The 21,938-nt window shown below is 38.8% G+C and overlaps 1 protein-coding gene across 3 annotated transcripts in view; it reads left to right on the forward strand.

The window, feature by feature from the left end:
* Positions 1–13,898, forward strand: part of smpd3 (sphingomyelin phosphodiesterase 3) — a 53,227-nt gene extending 39,329 nt beyond the window's left edge. For all 3 annotated transcript variants that reach the window (XM_017475142.3, XM_053682071.1, XM_017475141.3), the window contains exons 4-8: positions 99–260; positions 1,922–2,011; positions 5,735–5,798; positions 6,908–7,070; positions 9,743–13,898. In XM_017475142.3, the coding sequence (XP_017330631.1) occupies positions 99–260; positions 1,922–2,011; positions 5,735–5,798; positions 6,908–7,070; positions 9,743–9,844 (581 nt within the window). In that variant the 3' untranslated portion in view covers positions 9,845–13,898. The remainder of the gene's footprint in view (positions 1–98; positions 261–1,921; positions 2,012–5,734; positions 5,799–6,907; positions 7,071–9,742) is intronic.
* The last annotated feature ends 8,040 nt before the right edge of the window (positions 13,899–21,938 follow it).

Here is a 21,938-nt window from a genome sequence, read left to right on the forward strand (position 1 = left end):
TCATCAAACCCCACGGTCAGATTCAACGGTGTAGAAATGACTAAGACGCGAATGATCAAAGCCGTCATTGCCTCGTTGTGTCTCTCGGCCTCGTACAGGCGATGCATCGGTGCGTTGCGAGCAGTTAGATCTGCTCCTGCAGTGGGGCGCTGAGTTTAGGAGGGCCACGTCTCAATCCGCAGGTCAGGAGAAAGGTATGGAGGACCAGGTGGCCTTTGACGTCATCCTCGGAGACATGAACTTCGATAACTGCTCCTCAGGTAAGTTCACTGCTGGAAAATATGCACTTCGCTTTTTGTTTTTAATTATACCCCATCCCATATCTAGTACATTGCTTTTAGCTTTAATTAACAGTCATTTAGAGAGGGGAAACCCATCAGAGGTTCCTTTTTCCAGCGATAGCACTGACAGGAAAAGTTATGGAAGCCCTGGACGACAAGTAGTGAAATAGAGTTCTGCTGTTATTTCGATTTATTAACTCGTTATTATTTAAGATATCATGTCATTATTTTGATGTAACGTCTTGAAATCTCGGTAACGCTTTACGATAAAAGTACAAGTAACTAATGGTCAGTTAAGGCATGTTCTAATCAAGAACTAATGAAGAACCTTAACTACATGTTAGTACATGTTTGTTAGTTAATGTATTAATGAACACCTTGGGATAAAGAAATCAAACCCGCTCTTTAAGAAAGAATATAAATTAAACGTGCACATTTTAAAATTGTTTGTAAAATTTGTCAGCTGCAGCTACATCACAAACAACATTGGATGGCGCTGGATTACTTTCAGTTGTTTACTCCAAAGTGTTCATTAATACCTTAACTAACAAACATGTAGTTAAGGTGGTGGTTATTCACACATGAATTCATATGATTCATATCAATCTTGGGGCAGTGGTGGCTTGGCGGTTAAGGCTCTAGCCTACTGATCGGAAGGGCAGGGGCCAGCACTGCCAAGCTGCCACTATTGGGCCCTTGAGCAAGGCCCTTAACCCTCTCTGCACTGTATTATGGCTGACCCTGTGCTCTGACCCCAACTTCCTGGCATGCTGAATTTCACTGTGCTGTAATGTATATGTGATAAATAAAGACTCGTTAAGGTTAGTTCCTCATTAGTTACTGATTAGTACATCCCTTAACGCATCATTAGATCATATTAAAGTAATTATTAATTCAGATATTAGTACATGATTGTTCATGTACTCTTATTGTAGAGCGTTACAGGAAGCTCTACTTTATAGCTTGGGATTTATTAGTTATTTAATTAGAACAAACCAAGCATGTATAAATCCTATAAATAGCAATAAGGTTCTAGCACCTTCTCTGCTTGGACCCCTAAAATAACCCCCACATAAGAAATGAATAGCTTATTTTTTTGTTAGTTATTGTCTCAGTGCTTGGCCCCTTAAAATCCTGAGCAAAAGCAGTTGGGTTCCAGTGCTTTGTGCGTGACCCCGAAAAATACAAGCATGTATGAAAATACATAAAAATCCCAACAAAGACAACAGGGATGTAGCACATTCAGCGCTTGGACCCCTAAAATGGCAGTAAAACTGTTATTAAAAACAATACTAATAACCGTGGCCAGGAATTATAACAGCAATTTGAAACAAATTCTTTGAACTGCTTTTGATTTCGAGCTGTGTCTCAGGCTTGCTCTGAGCACTTGGACGAACATCGATGTCTCATCGTCGTCAAACTCCCCCGGCTCCGTTCGATTCCACGCTGACTGGAAGGGAGTTTTCAGCTTAATTAAGTGGATCATTCGGTCTCAGACGTATCGACAGCCTCCTTTCTCTCCACTTCAGAACCCAACGCCAGTTGATTATATGTTTGAAAAGATGGAGAATGGCAGGGTTTCATTTTAAAGTGCTTCTCTCCCTCTCTCTCTCTCTCTCTTTTGTTTTTTTCTGTTTTAGAGGATAAGTTGGAGCAGCAGCACGCTATATTTACTCAGTACAGAGATCCGTGTCGTCTGGGGCCTGGAGAGGACAAACCGTGGGCTTTGGGTGAGTCGACTCTCGCTTGCTTGACGTATTACTGCCCTCCTGTGGCTTATTACTGACACTGTGACCTGCTTTTATACATCATGCGTCATCAGAGGAGTTTCCAGTTCCTTCATCTTACAGTACATTTATAGATTAAAAAGAAATTAGAGCTAAAATGACCCTGATATTCCAGTTTATTTAAACTTTATTCACCTCTCTGTACAGCACGTTATCCTTTTCGTGTTAGCTAATAGTGACTTACTAATAAAGTTTATTTTATATACCCAGTATTTTTCAATTAAGTGTTAAGTAATATAAGAAAACTGTAAGCAATCTCAAACTTAAGTGATAGCAGCCGTATTTCGTTGTTCGCTCGTAAAAGAGCTTCTTTTCTCAGTCGCCATTTTTTAGTGGTGTCATACTCAATGTCATATTGATGAGAAATCTAGCGAAGAGGTAGTAGATACACTGTGGAACCCAGAATGCAATGCAGCAATATGACACAGTTACGGAAGAGACTCGGCCCAGCTAGTTAGCGACCTACGAGATGATGAGTGTACGGACGATGAGGTGAGAAAGCTGGACAGACCACAGGACTAAAGCACCGCTGCAGCACCCTGTTTGGGTAAACATTAAGCGAGGGCGAAATCCCACTCCATGGCAACACGATCAGCAGGTAGAATAGCATTGTGGGTAATGTAGGAAAGTGTTAACCAGAGTGAAAATAGAGCAACATTGTCAACAAAGTCAGTGAAAGAACCAAAATAAGTAAATAATAAATAAATAAATTTAATACGAGTGTAGTTCTTGGAAAGTTGGGAAGGATGATCAAGACAAATAAGCTTTTTTTTTCTTAAAGTGTGGGGAAAATGTTTTCTCTACACACTGCTCGAGAGCTCTTCAGAGCTTTATGCTTTGTGTGTGTGTGTGAGCACACAGAGCAAATTTAGACGTGCCGCAGGCTCCGCTCGCCCCGCAGATGGTGTGTGAGATGAGCTGGCAGGAAGTGCCCGTGAAGACGTTGCCTTCCCAGCATGCTCCGCAAACAGACAGGTCCCGAAGCGGCGACAGTGGTGGTTCAGTGGCTCACGTCCAGTTGCCTTAAACACTGACCACCCTTGAGTCGAGAGCCTCAGGAGATCTCGACCTGCTCAAGGAAAACAACATGGCTGCCAAAACCTTCTGAATTTTAAAAAGGCAGTGTTTGCTGAGTATATTAGTTTTAGCCCTTGCTGAGTTTTTCTTTTTTTTTTCTCCAGAACTGTGAAACGGTTCTGTTTCCCTGAAGAGTCTGTTAAAGGAACACAAGTCTCTTGTGGGAAAGGAAATACAAATGGAGTCCATCAGCCAAGACATTGTGGTCTCTAACATGGCTGGAGCTACGAGGCTAATGTAGCTAAGTAATGGAAAATGGAAACTACCGCATCAACTAAAATGTGTGAAGGTCCACTTACATTCAAGTCATTAGAGTATAATAGATCCAAATAGAGAGCTAACATGACTGACAACAGTTACCTTTTCAGTGCTTAAAAGGTGCATTAATAATTAGTTCATGGCTATCGATACAACAATTTGTATTGATTATATTTAGTTTTGTGGTAGCCCTTTAGCTAGTCTGTGTTCCAATGAGCTGCCTTCAGCTAAATAATTTACACAAATGCATGTGATAGGATCTGCCACAGACGTTGCATAGGTACATGTTTTAAAAACATAGATTTGCTGAACTGCAGCTAAGATTTTTATCGGAACTGCTACAGTGTTTTTTCAAGTTTGGTTCGTTGCCCCCTGTACTTTAGCGTCCAAATGTACAGCTCCGCCTTCAAACTCCAAACCACGCCTTCTATCTGATTCTGATGCTGTAGCGTGAAACCAAACTCTGTGCTGAGGAAGAAACTGATTATGTAGCTCCAACTCGTTTCTACATTTTTAGCTCAGCTGTGTCTTTTTGTCCATTTTTTAAATAGATAACCCCATCAGCAAGTCTGTTTGTGACACACCTACAGTACATATGTGACATTTATTAGGCTTACAACTTCAAATGCTAAACTGATCGTTATAAGCTTTAATTAATGATCCACTCAAATTCCAGGAGAATTTAAGTAAGCAAATGTCAGACACCAAACATATCTTTTGGGAGTACATTTGGGGAAAACTGTCAATTATTTGAATTTGTAAATACATATTAGTGGTTAGCACGTTCGCCTCACACCTCCAGGATCGGGGGTTCGATTCCCACCGTGGCCCTGTGTGTGCGGAGGTTGCATGTTCTCCCCGTGCTGCGGGGGTTTCCTCCGGGTACTCCGGTTTCCTCCCCCAGTCCAAAGACATGCACGGTAGGCTGATTGGCATGTCCAAAGTGTCTGTAGTGTATGAATGGGAGTGTGAATGTGTGTGTGAATGTGTCCTGCGATGGATTGGCACCCTGTCCAGGGTGTACTCCGCCTTGTGCCCCATGCTCCCTGGGATAGGCTCCAGGTTTCCCGTGACCCTGAAGGAAGGATAAGCGGTATAGAAGATGGATGGATGGATGGATATAGGGCTGTGTGTTTGTGTTACAGTGCTGTTGTTGGTGTTTTTTTAACCATTCTTGTTCCTTATCCTTATAAACTACACAAAACAAACTATATGCGAAGACAAAGAAAAATTAGAAAACTAAGAAATAAGAACAAGGTGCTATAAAAATGCTTAGTTTTTTTTTAATTAAAAGTATAGTATACTGTATGTATATATATATATATATATATATATATATATATATATATATATATATATATATAAAAATATATATATATATATATATATATATATATATATATATATATATATATACAAACACACACACACACACACACACACACACACACACACACACACACATAGAGAGAGAGAGAGTACTGCACAAATTTCAAAATTGAGATGAAACAGTCATAAATGTAGAAAATTTACTATAAAAGCAGTAAAACTAAAATTTATGAAGTTGTATCTTGGAGAACCTTCAGACTTTTTCAAGCTCTCAGCTACTTCTTTCTTATGATATTGTTATAGGGGAAATTTCAAGACGTTTCCTCTGTTAGGTGTTAATAAGACAGAATTGTATGCATTTATAAATGTTAAATATTTTTATATGCATGCATTATTTTGTTTATTTTTAGCGATTCTGATTCATCTGTTCAGTCTTGCTTCATATCACACGTTGTATAAGGAACTGTCTAATCTGTTAATAATAGCCCCTGAAAAGAAAATGGACAAAGCAAGAAACTGAGGAACTGAAAGAATGACCTGTAAGGGTGAATTTTTAAAAAGCCCCCGAGATGTGTAGCATAACGAACGATAGAGGAAGTGTAATTATGACTCACGGCTTCATCGAGCTCGTTTGAGTGTGGTGCGATGCCCACGCGTGTGTGCAGCGTCTCAAGCGCAAGCTCTAAACGGGTCCTGATTACACAAAGATGTCAGATCTGTGTTCTCGTCATGACTGGAGTGTCTGCCGAGGCGTTTAGATTAATGCAAAAGAGGGGTATTGATTGCAGAACAATCTGACGGTCGGCGTTCCTGTAATGAGTGCAGAATCTCTGGATTTGAATGTTGAGAACAAATCTTGAATGTTCGCGTCTTAGTCATGAATGTTCATGCAGAACATTCATGCAGGTGTTAAACGGCTAAATACGGCCTCACAAGGTCGCAAAGAGTCAGCTTTGCATCATTCAACCTTTTGTGTGTGTGTGTGTGTGTGTGTGTCCACAGGTACCCTGCTGGACACGAGTGGTTTGTATGATGAAGAAGTCAGCTCGCCAGAGAGTCTACAAAAGTAAGTCTCTCTCACACACACACACACACACACACACACACACACACACACACACACACACACACACACACACACACACACACACACACACACGCACACACACAGCTTCACCCACTGTTAAGTTCAATAGTAAGTCCAAAACACAAAGGCTTGGACAGACACTAACACACACATTCTAACAAATCCCACCCCCTTGTCCTTCATGGTGGAACCATTAAAGTTTCTGTGTAGAACCCTAGAACAGAATGTGTGTAGTGTATTGTAAAACTCCTTTTTTTATGTGGGTATGTATTTATATTGTTATAAGAACCCTTAATTATCCAGTGAACCCTTAATGAACCCTTGAAGATTTTTTTTTTCAAGAGTCTATGTATTAACTGGGAACCTTTTTTTTTGGTTAATTAACCACCCTTAATTTTCCAATGAACCCTTTTATTGAAGAGTGCATGTATTAACTGGGAACCCATTATTGGAAACTAAGAACCCTTAATTTTCCGATGAATCCTTAAACAACCACTGAAGAACCTTTTTTTCCAAAGAGTGTATTAATTGGGGAACCTTTTTTGGAAGCTAAGAAGCATTCAATATCCAATGAACACTTAAAGAACCATTGGAAAGTCACTTTTTCCCTAAGACTTTAAGTATTAATTGTGAACTCTTTTCAGTATGTAATAACTAGGAACCATTTGTTGGAAACCCTTAATTATCCAATGAACACTTGAAGAACCATTTCCCCCCTAAAAGTCTATGTACTGACTTAAGTATGTGGTACTTTCTGTGCAATGTTTAGCATATTTTTTGGTGATGTCTGAAAGCACTGTATGAATTATCCAGTGCCCACTGATATCACATAGTGGACTTTTCCATAGGACATCTCCTATGTGTTGCATTTTCTCTACCGCCTTGTACCACCTTTTACAGTTCAGACAAATGAAAGAACCTTTTAAAGCATTTCTGCGAATCCTTGGCATTTCCGTTAAGCCTTTTTTCTTTTAAGCTTGGCATTTCTATGAATACTTGGCATTTCAAAGTCGGGGTGTGCGCAAATGTCCAACGCACACATGTACCCACTGCTGATTAACTATCTCCCTGCATTCCTCTTTTAACAGGGTTATGGAGAATGAAGAAGGCAGAAAGGAGTACTTGGTTTTCCCAACGAGTAAGAACCAGTGTCCGAGTCAGAAGGGACGTAAGATCCCGCTGAAGGGAAATGGACGCAGGATCGACTACATCCTGTACAGAGAGGAAGGCGTGTACGCCGACTGGAAAGTGGTCAGTATGAAGAAGTAATGTACTTCAGTCTGTTTTATTCAAGCTCAACGCTCCCACCTTGTGGCACTGAGTAGGAACAGCCTGATTGGTAAAGGAGTGAGGAACAATTATTATATTTATTTAAAAGTAAGATGTACTTTTTTTTTATCCATTTATAGTTACATTTAATGCTGTGAAACAAGTTATCACTTACATTGTAGCAGCCATACATAAACTGTAGTTCCCTCACCAGCCTTTATTTCTCTCTTAGTCTTGAAGGGCAAAAAATGCAATTTGAAATCCTTTTCACAGACTGAAACAGATTTATGCTAATTTATTTAATACCTGCCCTTCGATTCTACTGGTTTACATTTGCATGCAGAGTTCCTGAAGTGACTTCTTTATTTTTGCATTTTGTAAATCAAAATGGAATACTGTACCTGTATATGAGCTGATAATTCATTAATCTACAGTACCGTGAAAACGTAGTTCATACTTAAATGTTTCAGATCTTCAAAGAAAACTGAATACAAGACAAAGACAACCTGAGTGAACACAAAATACAGTTTTTAAATAATCATTTCATTTATTGTAGGAAAACGGTTATCCAAAACCAACTGGTCCTGTGTGAAAAAAGTAATTGCCTTCTTATTTACTCAATCAACCAGTTAACTACATTTAATTGATAATTATGTTCAGTTAGAGTACACACACCTAGCCTTAATTACTGGCAGCCCTGTTCAATCTAAAAATCACTTATATAGAACCTTAAATTGAACCCATGTGAAGTAGGCTAAAAGGTCTCCACAAGCAGCACACTATGCCCTGATCATAGCTGAGAAATACATAAGTCTGGAAAGGGTTTAAAATCCATTTCTAAGGCAATGTGACTCCAGCAAACCCCAATGAGAGCCATTATTTCCAAATGGAGAAAACACGGAATCTTCCCAGCAGTGGCCAGGCCTAATTTCACTGTTCCACTGTTCCTCCTGATTCCACTGTTAGAGACTGGGAAATATGGTATGCATGGGAGAATTGCAAGGTGAAGACCACTGCTATCCAAGAGGAACATACTGTAATGGGTTAGCATGGCTGTGGACTGCTGAGTCAAAAGTGGAACTTTTTGGGAAGACATGGGTCCAGTTATATCTGGTGTGCAGCTAAGACAATAAGAACAATGAGAACATCATACCAACAATCAAACATGGTGGTGGTAGTGTGATGTGGTGGGGATTTGGTGCTGCTTCAGGGCCTGAGCAACTTGGCATAATTGCTAGAACCATGAATTCTGCTCTCTACCAGAAAATCCTGATAGAGACTGTCTAGTCATCAGTTCATGATCTAAAGTGTAATTGGGTTATGCAGCAAGGCAGTGATCCAAAGCACATGAGCAAGTTCACAGCTGAATGACTCAAAAGAAACCAAATGAACGTTTTGGAGAGGCCTAGTCAAAGTCCTGAATTGAACCCCATAGAGATGCTGTGGCAGAGGTTTGTTGTGATTGTTGCAGCCAAATATGTTTGCTTTTGCTGCGTTTTTTTTCTTCTTCTTCAAAATCTGCGCTGCAAGTTTTTTTGTGCTTTTTTTATGTGGAAAACTACTTGAATTGGCGAAATTGCAATTGCACAAAATAGTTGTACACGTTCTTTCGAAGTGATGTTTGTTGGTGAATGAGACCTTTTAGCTGTGCTCATGTTCAACACACGTGAATAGATGAGGGCTTTGGCTGAATGCGCATTGTGATAGCATCACGTGGTGTGTCCTGGCGTCTTGTACCAGCTGTATATGGTTGAAATGACAATAAAGCCACTTGTCTTGAAATCTGTGTAAATATGCTGTCATTTTGAAAATGTATTAATTTAATTAATTAATTATTTTCTGAGATCGCAAAATCCTGGAAGGACTGACTAAAGCAAATAAAGCGGAAGAGTGAGCCAGAATTCCTCCACAGCAATATGAAAAACTGATCTCCAGTTATCAGAAGCTTTTGGGTACAGTTGTTGCTGCTAAAAGAGGCCAGTTCAATTCCAGTTTCGCATGGGTGATATGTGATAAGCTTTTCCCTTCAGTAAATGAAATGATCATTTAAACCCTGTTTTGTTTCCTCATTTTCTCCTGGTCTGATATTACATTTCGTACGAGGATCTGAAACCATTTAGTGTGACAAATGTCAAAACAACAAAAAATGGAGGAAAACAAATGTTTTTTTTTTAACAGCATTCATCAGTCCTCATGCATTCAGACTTTTTCCCCATGTGGTCCACTTCGGAGTTTTTGGCAAATCTGGAAAACCATCAGCACCATCCAAAACATTACCAGTGTGAGCTGGGGAAAGGGGGCGGGGCTTCCTGATAGCGTCAGTTCATATCCGAGACACTCAAATGACGATTGTTTCATCTGCCAATTTTATTATGGGAAATAATAATAATAATATGGGACAGCTCTTTAGGTGTATTTTAGAGTACATTCCACATGTTAACATCTGGAGCTCATCTGCAAAATGTGTAAAGGTTGGCAAGTCTTTTCATTTGCTGTTTTTTGGCATTTTCTATCTCACTTCTCACCCACACCCACATGCAGTTTTGAAGGGCTGACAGTTTGAGTCTCTCTGCCGTAGCGTAAAGGTCAGTTTATTTCCCGAAAAATCTGGGTGCTGAGTGAGTCATCATATGTTTGTTGTTGTATTATTACAGGACATTGAGGAGTTCAGTTTCATCACTCAGCTGGCCGGACTGACCGATCACCTCTCTGTGGCAGCGCGACTTGCCGTGTCTACAGGGGAGGAAGAGTCATAAATCCAGTTTCCTGTTACACAATGCCACGGACAGAGCGAGAGAGAGAAAGCAGAACTAAATCCTTCCCAACTGCGGAGTGGAAAGGAAAATAAGTGTGTGACGTTTTAAATCTTGCCTCACCCTCATCAGTGACAGCATGGAGGCACGGCATCAAACACAAACACCCACATACACCCACGCTCACCCACACATACACCCACACACACACACACACACACAAAACACAGATGGGCATACTGTCCTCTGTTTTACCCAGAGACACACAGTGATCTCACTCTCTCACTTCCTCTTTTGGGTCTCTCTACATTCACACTCGAGAGTGAGAGTTTACATCCTTATCGTGCTTTATAACACAAGTTTGGCTCACCTCTGCTACTTTCACTTCTCCATGGCCTACGAATTGAGGAGAACACTTATTTTTTTGTGCCATGACTCGAGGAAGTTTTACAGGGAAGCCTAGATTCAGAGTATTGCATGTCCCGATGATTAAATGAGACCTTTCCCTTTAGCTCTCCTCAAGAACCTCAGCGAGAAGTTTCTTTCTTTTCTAACCTCTTTCTAGACCTTTCTATGGCTGAGCGCGCCGTCTTTGTAGAGCGCTTGTACAGAGTCACCTGTTGCGAATGGACTCGACTCTGATCTATAACTACAATCAGAATAATTAACTCTTGTATTTCTAGCGGTTTATTGTAGCCAATCTTTGAACTACAGTAGTGATACCGTGTGTGTGTGGGTGTGGGTGTGTGTGTGTGTGCGTGTGCGCAATGAGAGATGGGTTTAACTGTAAATTTAATCTCCTGTTGAAGATTTTTAACTGTTTGATAAATGCACAGCCATGAGAAACCACCGTCATAATCACAAAATCCTGAAAATGGTTCAAAGATTCCACGGGTTCTTGGTCTCTCACAAATCTTATCAGTCTCACACACACACATACACACACACACACACAGACACAGACACATTCTCATGCGCTGTCTCACACACACTGTTTTTTTTTTCTTCAGTATTGCTAAAGTAATTATTTTCAAATTGAATTTGATCAGCCAACCAATCAAATTTGATCTTATGACATCATTCCCAATCTTTCTTTTCATTCACTTGAGCATAAATACTGGTTTAGCATAGAAGTTTAGCACTAGCTAACCTAGCAAGTCATTTAAATGCATTACTGAGGTAATGTTATCCACCTAACTAGTTAGTTTAGCTAACATTACCCCTCCAGGTATCTCTCTAGCTAATGTCAGAATAACAATGTGTAGTTCAAGCAAATGGCAAGTTTTTTTTTTTTTTTTTCATTTTAAGCTAATATAATATGTAATTTAAACCGGTAACCATGTTGGCTAGCAAGCTAGCTAATATTAGGCTATTATACTGTCTAGCAAGTGTTAGACTAATATCATGTAGTTTAAACACATGACAAGCTCGTTAACTTCAAGTTGTGCTATTATGTTTGCTAGCAAATCAAGCCCATTTTTAAATCAAATATTTCATTTTAATTATTTTGTGTAGTAAAACCAGTATTTTATGCTGAGCATACTTAATATTGAAGAAGTTTCATGTGTCTGGATTGAAATTGACTGATCATGTTTAATTTAAGCTCCGCCCTCGCTGAGACAGAGATGCCTGTCACTTGCAAATTCAGGACCTTTTTTTTTATGGCTCTAAGGCTTTAAGCGAGTTTGCGGTACAGTAAAAAGGCTCTCTGTTCAGGGTAAAAAAAAAAAAAAAAAAAAAAGGCTTTCCGTATCCCCTCTCAGCCTAGACGACCGCACCTGTGCAAATGTTTACACCCCCGTTACTCAACACTATGGAGGACACCGGACTCAGACTGAAAATGACTACACCACATGAACTGCTGTACTTTCTATTCATCTGTCACTTTGTTTGCTTTTATACGCTTTCTATATTATTATTATTATTATTATTATTATTATTATTATTATTATTATTATTATTATTATTATTATTAAGCAATGCAGTGTTTTCCCGCATTAGCTTAGGTGCTAAACGGTTCAACTGCAACAGAAATTGGCATCCTGTCTGCATCCTTCTTAAAGTCCTAGTGTGAAATTGGCAAAATATACAGATGTTAAGTATACAGTTGGGTCTGGAAGTCTGATTCCGTGAACAAGGACTGTTTTTATTTCATCAGTCATTAAAAACAAATATAAAATTCAGCTGGAAATCACAGAAAACAACTCACAGCCATAACCACAGTCCTTCAAAAGAACCCTTTCCTATTGTATTGCTTTTATACTGTTTTTACAAAGTAAAGGGGGAAAAGCGAAACAAAGAAACATCAAAACATTGAGTTAACAGTTAACTATTTACTATATCGGTAGCTCAGTATACATATTACACATAGACTGTACACACTGTGCATATCAGATTAGGTATATAGATCTATTAACTGATAATATAGCAATTTCTTAAGCGCCATCACAAGTGGAAATTTATTTGAGTGATTATCAGTACACAGTATGTGCCTAGATCTAACCCTTCTATACATAATCCTTCTTATATCACAATTACAAATTTTGGGGGGAAAAGAACAACACTTTTTATCCATTTAGAGTTACATTTAATGTTTTGGAGCACCCATGGACCAAGCAACTTCCTGTTCTTACGTTATAGAAGCTATAAACAGCTGTTTCTGCACCAGCCTCTCTTTATTTTCCTCTTAATAAGTCCTTAATAAGACAAAAAAAGTAGACCGGGGTCTTCCGTCTTGTCTGCAAAGAGCCGGTGTGGCTGCAGGCTTACATTACAGTCAAATTGGAGGCCCACTTGATAGTTGCTTGGAGACTAAGATGAACTGATTAAACAAATGGAATCAGGCGTGACTCCTGCTTGGTTGGAATGAAAGCCCGCAGCCACACCGGCCCTTTGAGGATCAGACTGAAGACCCCTTAAGCAAACAGTCCTGAGTCAGAAAACTTTAAGTTTGTCAAAGTGATGACACTGGAGACTCCTTCATAAATATTAAATAAACATCTCCTTACCAAAAATTATACCATACCAACCATTGTATTGTATGCCTTTGCTATGTCTTTGTTAAAAAACAAACAAAAACGTTTTTCAATTCGATTTAGTTTTTAGACTCGGAGTCTGTGGAGCATCTGCCGTATACCGTAAGACCCTGTGAATAAGCTATTACTATAGAAACCATAACGTATTAGAACGAGTGCATTCATATAAACCAGAGCTGCTGTTATAGTAAATGAATGAACATTTTCTGACCAATGAGAATCGAGCATTCAACAGCGCTTTGGTATAACTGTTAAATAACTGATGAAATAAAAACATGCTTTTGGACCTGACTGTGTGTGTAATAAAAGTCACTGAGATATTATGGTTAAGTTTTTGTTTTTTTTCAGTGTGTATTAGCTTTTGGTATTGATCTAATGTCTTATTCAATACAGAGTTATAGAACAGTAAGTTTAAAGGTTGGCATGTTGACTAAGTATAACTATTTTTATTATTTTAATTAATCGAGCCACGTTTGTGTCCTCTGCTCATGAAAAGAAATTATCATTTATACACAAAGAAAAGCTGACAGGTAAATATATGGGAGAATAAATAAATAAATAATAGTGTCAGTGACATTCGCTGAAGTCAACGAGTTCCCGCCCAACGTGGCCAAATAATCTAATGTAAATAATGAATCAAAATAATCTTCATACAGTACTTTTACCTCAAAAACCTATATCTTTTTTATAGATAATAGCTTTATTTCTATAGCACTTCATGTATTTTTAATCAGCATTCTCGTCGAGGTGCTCTGGACGCGCCATCAGGAATACAGGTTGAATTTGTAATATACACAAGGCAAGTATGTTCATAAAGAAATAATGGGTTCAGCAATTCTTTTGTAGAAATCCATTTGAAGAAAGCAGATGCTTTTCTTTAGATACTGGTGCCCCCAATTCCCCACACCCCCAGCCTGGCTCTACCCAGAATGCATTGCTGATGCCCTGGATAGCAGTATCGGGATCATGGATTTCTGTATGTGATTTCATGTATGTTTTAAATAAAGTTAATAGACATCTTCTTTTTGATGTTTAGTTGCTCCAGCACATCAACAGTGAAGAATATCATGTCCCATGATGCATTGCGCTGCTTTTTGCTTTTTTAGAGTGGTTCTGTTTTTAGAGTATGTAACTCACAAATTGGCCCTTTAACATGTGTTTATGAGAACATATAGGGTTTTAGAAAATGCATCAATGTTCTAGGCAGACGTTCTGGGAGAACCCCAGCCCTGGTGAGTGTTGTAGCAGGGCTCACAGTCAAATTGGCTGCAAGTGAGCATTACATTATTCGTCCTGAGATGTTTGATCTCAGCTCACAGCCAAATAATACTTTTATGAGTTGCGAGTTTACTACAAACTAGCTATAGAGGAAGGAAATTACCTAAAAGTTCAGGGTAGTGATCCTCCAGGACCAGCATTATGAAACACTGTACTACATGACTGGATATCATCTGCCTGGGGACCTCAAAACATCGATGCTTCACCCCAGAGTATGTTTCAGAAAAGGTCAACTCTTTTACAAAGAAACTATAGTCCAATTTTCATGCTGTGTTCAGTTTTGTACACTCAGAAAAAAAATCTACATTGTTTAAGCCTAAAGCATCTTCAGGTTTTCTCTCTGGGGAAACCCTTAAAAGTCCTGTGTAGAACACAACATCAAAGAGTTTTCCTTTTAGAAAAAAATTTACAAAGCGAAGACCCTTGAGGAACCCAAATCAAAGCAACTGGGTTTGTTTTAATCTCGATGTTTCATCACATCTTGGTCTCCATTGGGTGGTAAAACATCTTCAAAATTACAGCACAAGTGCAGTGTTGTTGATTCACTGCTATAACATCAGATAACTGGAAACCTTCACAGACAGTGTGAGTGAGTTCCAAATCATTGTACATTATATCCCAACAGAAAGTCATGGGCATGGATGGTTTTGCCACCACTCATTCGAGCAATCGGGAATTATGTAACATGGGAGTGTATCTTTCATCAATCATAAATAACTGCTTCATCCTGGTCAGGGTCACTGTAGATAAATTACTTACACTATACGGTGAAAAGTTTGTGTATACATGACCATCACACGCATATGTGCTTTCTGAACATCCCATTCCAGATTTAGTTCCTCATTATTATAATAGCTGTTATAATAGAAGCAGCACAATGCATAAAATCATGCAGATACAGTTCAAGAGCTTCATTTAAAATTCATAAAGTGTGATCTCTGTGACTTTAACCGTGTCATGGTTGATGGTACCAGATGGGCTGGTTTAAGTATTTCAGAAACTGCTGATCTCATGGGAATTCCATACACAACAGACTCTAGAGTTTATACAGAATGGTGTGAAATACCAAAAATACATTCTGTGAATGGAGGGTCTACAGGTTTAAACACCTTGTTGAGAGAGATCAGAAGAGAATGATCTGACTGGTTTGGATTGGATTGATCATCATTCTAGTGCTCAATGGGGCCGCAGTCGAGAGGGTGAGCAGCTTCAAATACCTAGAAGTCCACCTCACAGAAGACCTCTCCTGGACAACACACATGAACAGCTTAGTGACAAGGGCACGCCAGCGCCTCTACCATCTCTGACGCATAGCCAGGTTCAAGGTCTCTCAGAAAGTGCTGAGGACTTTCTTCACTGTGGCTGAGGAGAGTCTTCTCACAGGGAGCATCACCGCATGGTTCAGAGGCACCATGGCCCAGGACCGAAAGGCATTGTCAAGAGTGGTGAGGGCAGCAGAGAAGGCCATAAAAACATCTCTCCCCTGCATCACAGACATCTACACGCAGCGATGCAGGACCAGGGTCAGGAGAATTATCAATGACTTTCACCACTCTGGACATAGACTCTTCGCACTGTTCCCATCAGGGAAGTGCTACCGGATCCTGAGGACCAACAAAAACAGACTCAGGAGATGTTTCTGCCCTCAGGCAATCCGGCTACTGAGCAAGGAACTGAACAAGTAGTCTGCATATTCCTACCTCACACACAACACACATACACAAAACAATTTGCACTATGGTGAAGGAAAAATAATAAATAATTTTGCACATTGAGTATTTCAATGTGCAATGTGTGGCTGTGGCTCAGGTAGTAGAGCGGGTCGTCCACTAATTTTAGAGTTGGTTTGATTCCTGGTCCACAGGTCTCCATATGCTGAGGTGTCCTTAGGCAAGACACTGAACCCCAAGTTACTCCCAATGGCAAGCTAGCTCCTTGCATGGCAGCTCTGCACCCACTGGTGTGTGAGTGTGTGTGTGTGAACAGATGAATGAGGCAGTGTAAAGTGTTTTGTAGACCTGCTAAAGTTAAAAAAGCAATATAAAGTGCAGACCATTTACAATTTACATTGTATAGTCTCGATATACACTTTACAACTCTGTGTATCTGCTTCCACACATCCTATTCTATTATATTACATTTATTCACATCATATTCACTGCAGTCCATTATATTTTTATTCTACAATCTATTATATTTTATTCTTACAGTCTATTATATTTTATTATGTCTACTGTATTTTATAATTTTTTCTACATTCCATTTTTATTAAGTGTGTATATCCTTAGTTGTTGTTGGTCTGTTGGTTATTGCACTGTGGGACAAGTAACTAAGGAAAACATTTCACTACATAACATGTACATTACATTACATGTGTCTAATACGTATGTGACAAATAAAGAACGTTGAACCTGATTTGAGCTAACAGGAAGTCTACAGTATCTCAAATAAGCACTTTTTAAGAACACATGAGGTTCCATTCCTGTCAGCCAAGAACAACAATCTGAGGCTATCATTGGTACAGAATCACCCAAACTGGACAGGTAAGACTGGAAAAAGTCCAGGTGATTTATGTTTTTTCTTCAACTGTCCAGTTTGGGTGAGCCTGTGCACAATGTAACCTGATCTGTTGTAGCTGAAATACTCAAACCAGCCCTTCTGGCACCAACAACTAGAGTTGGGGTACTCGATCCCGGACTCAGACTCGAGTCCAATTATGAACGAACTCAGACTTGTAACATGGAAAGAAAGATAAAAAATAAATAACAACATAAATTTAAGATAACAAGCAGGGGTGCAGCTTGTGAACAGGAAAGGCAGGCGACTGCTTGGGGCCCCAGGCTGTTAGGGGCCCCAGTGGGCTGACAAAATTTACTCCACAGCAATGTCTCAAAATGTGGCAACCCCAGTGACAGTGGACAACTTGCAAAGACATGACAGTCGGAATCCTCCTAAAAGGGGCCCCATGTCATTCCCGTTGACTTTTCAGTGGTAATATATTCAGAAAACAACATTAATAAAGGAAAACAAAGAGGACATTTCCATCAGGAAGTGAAAAAAGAAAGAGAAAAAAGAGCATGAGGAAAAAAGAAATCAAGACAGTTGTAAGTGGATCAGATAATGACGATTGTTTGTTTAAGTATAACAGTAAATAACTGAATGTTGTTATATAGATATGGAGGATATAGTGGCAGCATTTGCACTAGCCAAGGCCCGTAAGCAGTATTTGTAGAATAAATGCTGAAAGGATGCTGATGAGCACTGCTCTTATAATGTGGGTTTAGATCCCTAAGAAAAGAAAAAAAAATCTATTTTTAGACATATAGTTTGTACTATGTTTATATTATTTTTATTTTAAGTCTTTTGCAATGTTTTATCGTTCTACATATTTATATTTTGTTCTATTGTTTTATCGTTCTTTGTATTTAAAGTTTGAAAATTGTACTAATGTGAACATTTGAAATAAATACAAAAGTTTCTATTGTGTACATCTTTGGTTGGTGTCAGATTATTTATAGCATAATAGTGATGAACGCTGGTTGGAGGGGCCCCCCGAGAGTTTTTACACCAGAATTAGACTCTAAAATCTCCCCTGATAACAAGAAATTAATTAATATCTCCCTGCCTGACCGGGACTTTCTGTGCTCACAGATATGAAACAGAAAGCATCATGCGAGTACTGAATTGAGTTCTCTTTAGCGGCTTGTTAGATAAATGCACACACATATAATGTCAAAATGCAGGTCTGGCCGAGTATTCATGTAAACACAGTCAGTTATGTATTAAGTGAATATAAACGGTTGGGAAAAAATTGGAGGTGTGTCAATACACTATATTGGATATTAAAGTTTTTTGGATCTTCGTTCTTAAAGTCCAATGAATCTGCTGCTGTCTGTGTCATTAATGTTAATCAAACAACAAAAGACAAAGAGAAAATCACTCACGCACTCATTTGACTGAATAACTTCAGTAAATTTAATAAGAATCACTGTATATGTCATACAGTGAAGTCTATTTTATTTTACATTTAATTGCTTCATGCACTTTCCATAGTATTTCTTACTTGATAGACCTACAGTACCTGAGAAAACGTATCGTTGTCATGAAATAAGATTGTAGTCATATCGCCCGCCCCTAAACATTAGCATTTGGTGATACCAGTCTTGAATTTCACGTAAAATGTGAAAAGTACTTCTTAATGTAGTAAATATCATAAACCCTGCTGATTTTTATTTACTTTTTATTTTATTTTTATAATTAAAATGAAAAAAGGAACAAGAATAGAGCTGCGTTCAGAAATGAGTTTGTTGTTATTCATAGACAGATTAAAAGCAGTAATAAATCATGAAGCTTGTTGTTATGACCTGCTGCTAAATGTAACTCTACTCTGTACTCTCTCTCTCTCTCTCTCTCTCTCTCTCTCAGTCTATTTAACTGTGGGGTAGAGGCATCGAATCTTTGAAATGTCAACTCAAACTCGAGAACACAATATAGTTTGATACAATAACCAAAGAGGTTAATTTGAACTTTCATACACTTGTAATATAATAAAAGTTCTACATGTACCTCTATATCCCTTTTTTTTTTCTTTGAAAACATTTTTTGATAGGAAACTAGTTGAGGTGCTGATGACATGAAATAAAAACATTAAATGGCAATGGAAGATGTAATAGTGGTGTTTTTTGTTACATTTATGTTGCCATTGGTTTGTGAAGGTTAAAATATCAATTCAACAGCTCAGTGTTGAGGTTACAATTGCAATTTCAAATCTTTTTCAATTTAATTATTCTCTGGACTCGAACAGACTCAACTCGGACTCAGCCACTAAGGACTCAGACTTGAGTCCAACTCGGCCCCTTTTGGACTCAGACTTGGACTCTGACTCGATTGGTTAAGGACTTGGTCTCGACTCGAACTCGACAAAGGTGGACTCGGAGCCAACACTACCAACAACCATGCCATGGTTAAAATCACAGAGATTACACTTTTTCTTCATTGTGATGTTTCCTGACCTGTATCTGTATGAACTGCATATGAATATCTGTATAACTGCATGAATGTGGATGTGTACAGGTGTTCCTGTTAATATGGACAGTGAGTTTATCTTAACTAATACACTGTCAGCTCAGTGGCAGTTTATCCTGTTCAGGGTTAATGGGGTTAAATTACTTACATGTATTTGTTTTAAACTATGTTCATTAGAAGATATTGCAAATGGGTACAAACAGCAGGAGTGGGTGGGATTGGTCAGAATTCTTTCAGGAGCAGGTGTGATTGAGATCAACAAAAAACAGACCTTTGCAAACCTTTACACTTAACCGTAGAAGTGATATGAAAGTGAGAATGTTCCAATAAAAGAAAAAGAAAAGAAAGCAACATACAGTTGTATTGTAGACCGATCGCTATCAGTTCATAAATATAAATAGCGAATTCTCCACACATACCGAGCTTAAGATTGGTGTTCCACAAGGTTTTTTTTTAGGCCCAATGCTTTTTACTTTATATATGTTGCCTCTGGGTCAAATTATTTGTAAACAAATTAGCTTCCACTATTATGCTGATGATACACAGCTGTATGTTTCAGCGAAGCCAGATGACAGACAGCAGCTTAATAAAGTTGAGGAATGTGTAAAGGACATTAGACATTGGATGCTTATTAATTCCTTTTACTTAATTCTTTTCTAGTTTCATTTTTATTGAACATTTCTGCTGTACATTTCTGCTGAACATTTCTGCTGAACATTTCTACTGAACATTTCTGCTGAACTAAACATTTCTGCTGAACATTTCTGCTGAACTAAACATTTCTGCTGGACATTTCTGCTGAAGCTTTTACTTAATTCTGACAAGACATAAGTACTTGTACTGGGAACATGCGCAGCTAGAAGTAAGCTTTCTGATTACCCAGTAACTCTAGATGTCCTTTCTGTTTCATCATGTGCAGAAGTAAAAGACCTTGGTGTGATTATTGACCCCAGTCTTTCATTTGACGCTCATGTAGATAATATTACTAGGATAGCCTTCTTTCATCTCAGAAATATTGCTAAGCTAAGAAATGTAATGTCACTACATGATACAGAAAAATTAGTTCATGTTTTCGTCACCTCTAGGCTAGATTATTGTAATGCCTTACTGACTCAATGTTCCAGTAGGTGCATAAACAAACTTCAGTTAGTCCAGAATGCATCTGCAAGAGTCCTTACTATAACCAGAAAGTATGACCACATCACCCCTATCTTATCCACACTGCATTCACTCCCAGTAAAATTTCGCACTGATAATAAAATACTACAACTGACCTATAAAGCACTGAATGTTCTCGCGCCACAGTGCCTGAGCGAACTTTTGGTCTTTTATGATCCGCCATGACTACTTAAATCAAAAGGTGCAGGCTATTTGTTGGTACCTCGAATAGTGAAGGTTACAGCAGGGGGACAAGCTTTCTCTTACAAAGCCCCACAGTTATGGAACAGCCTTCCAGTTAGTGTTCAGGACTCAGACACAGTCTCAGTGTTTAAGTCTAGTATGAAAACATATTTGTTTAATCAAGCTTACCCTGAATAGACTTTCTTATACGCAAAGTACACAGTCTTATTCATTATGGTATAGTAAGCATACCTAATAATCTCTCCCTCTCTTTACCTTCCTCTCCCTCTCTCCTTCTGTCGAGCCACACATGATTTTATGGAGATGCCAGTGATCCTGATTTCTGCTCTCCGGACCTGCCTGATCCATCCTGATGCCCTACCTCTGGATGGAACTTTCATCAACTGGAGGCTACAGCCTGGAGATTGCTGAGGATGGTACTACGTGAAGTACCACGGAAATTGTTTTGGACCTTGATTTCACATGGACATTGTCGCTGTGGTTGCTGGCACTACGGCTGCTGCTATGGCCTTAGGACTGCAATTACCACATACAATTCTGCACTCAAGTCTCCTTTAGTGAACAGTGGACTAGTCCAACAAAATGGACTTCATCTAAAAACCTTAATGAACTTCCCTTTACTTTCACACTAATCGTTGTTACCCAGACGAGGACGGGTTCCCTTCTGAATCTGCTTCCTCTCAAGGTTATTCCCTCATATTATCTTAGGGAGTTTTTCCTCGCCATAATAGGGATAAATTCACACTCTTAAAATCTGTATCCTGTGTTTATATGTTTCTGTAAAGCTGCTTTGCGACAATGTCCATTGTTAAAAGCGCTATACAAATAAAATTGAATTGAATTGAATATTGTGGAATGGGTTTCACCTAGTCTGAAATATTCCCAAAATAAAGAACTACTGAAAAGTCTTGCTTTCATTCCAGTCTGTCTCATTACTGTTTTTTCCCCACACCACCCTGCTGAGTCAACATCTTCACAACAACGATCACTGCATGTGTTAGTCGAGTGGTTTATGTAACTCCTACAGCCAGTGTGACTCAGCCATTTAAAATCACATGAGAAACACTGTGCATGCCTGATAACAGAAATGTGAGCTGTGAGAGATGATGAGAAAATGGTGTCTGTTTCGAATTAAATGTGACTGGTAACTGAAAGTGTCTGGTAGCTAGCATTAATGGAGTTCATGATCCTAATGATGATACAAATGTGAAATGAGGAGGTACCACCATCATAACTAACTTGACCTAACTTTTGGATTACAGTTAATTAGCTAGCTACAGTCAATTAGTGAGTTACATCAATTATCTAATATTAAGTCAAGTGCCTTATTATTGTTATTCCTCTATATAGTTGTATACATTGTACATGTATATGCTTGTATACATAGCTTGTTTATG

This window comes from Ictalurus punctatus, chromosome 8 (assembly GCF_001660625.3).
Source record: "Ictalurus punctatus breed USDA103 chromosome 8, Coco_2.0, whole genome shotgun sequence".
NCBI lineage: Eukaryota > Metazoa > Chordata > Actinopteri > Siluriformes > Ictaluridae > Ictalurus > Ictalurus punctatus.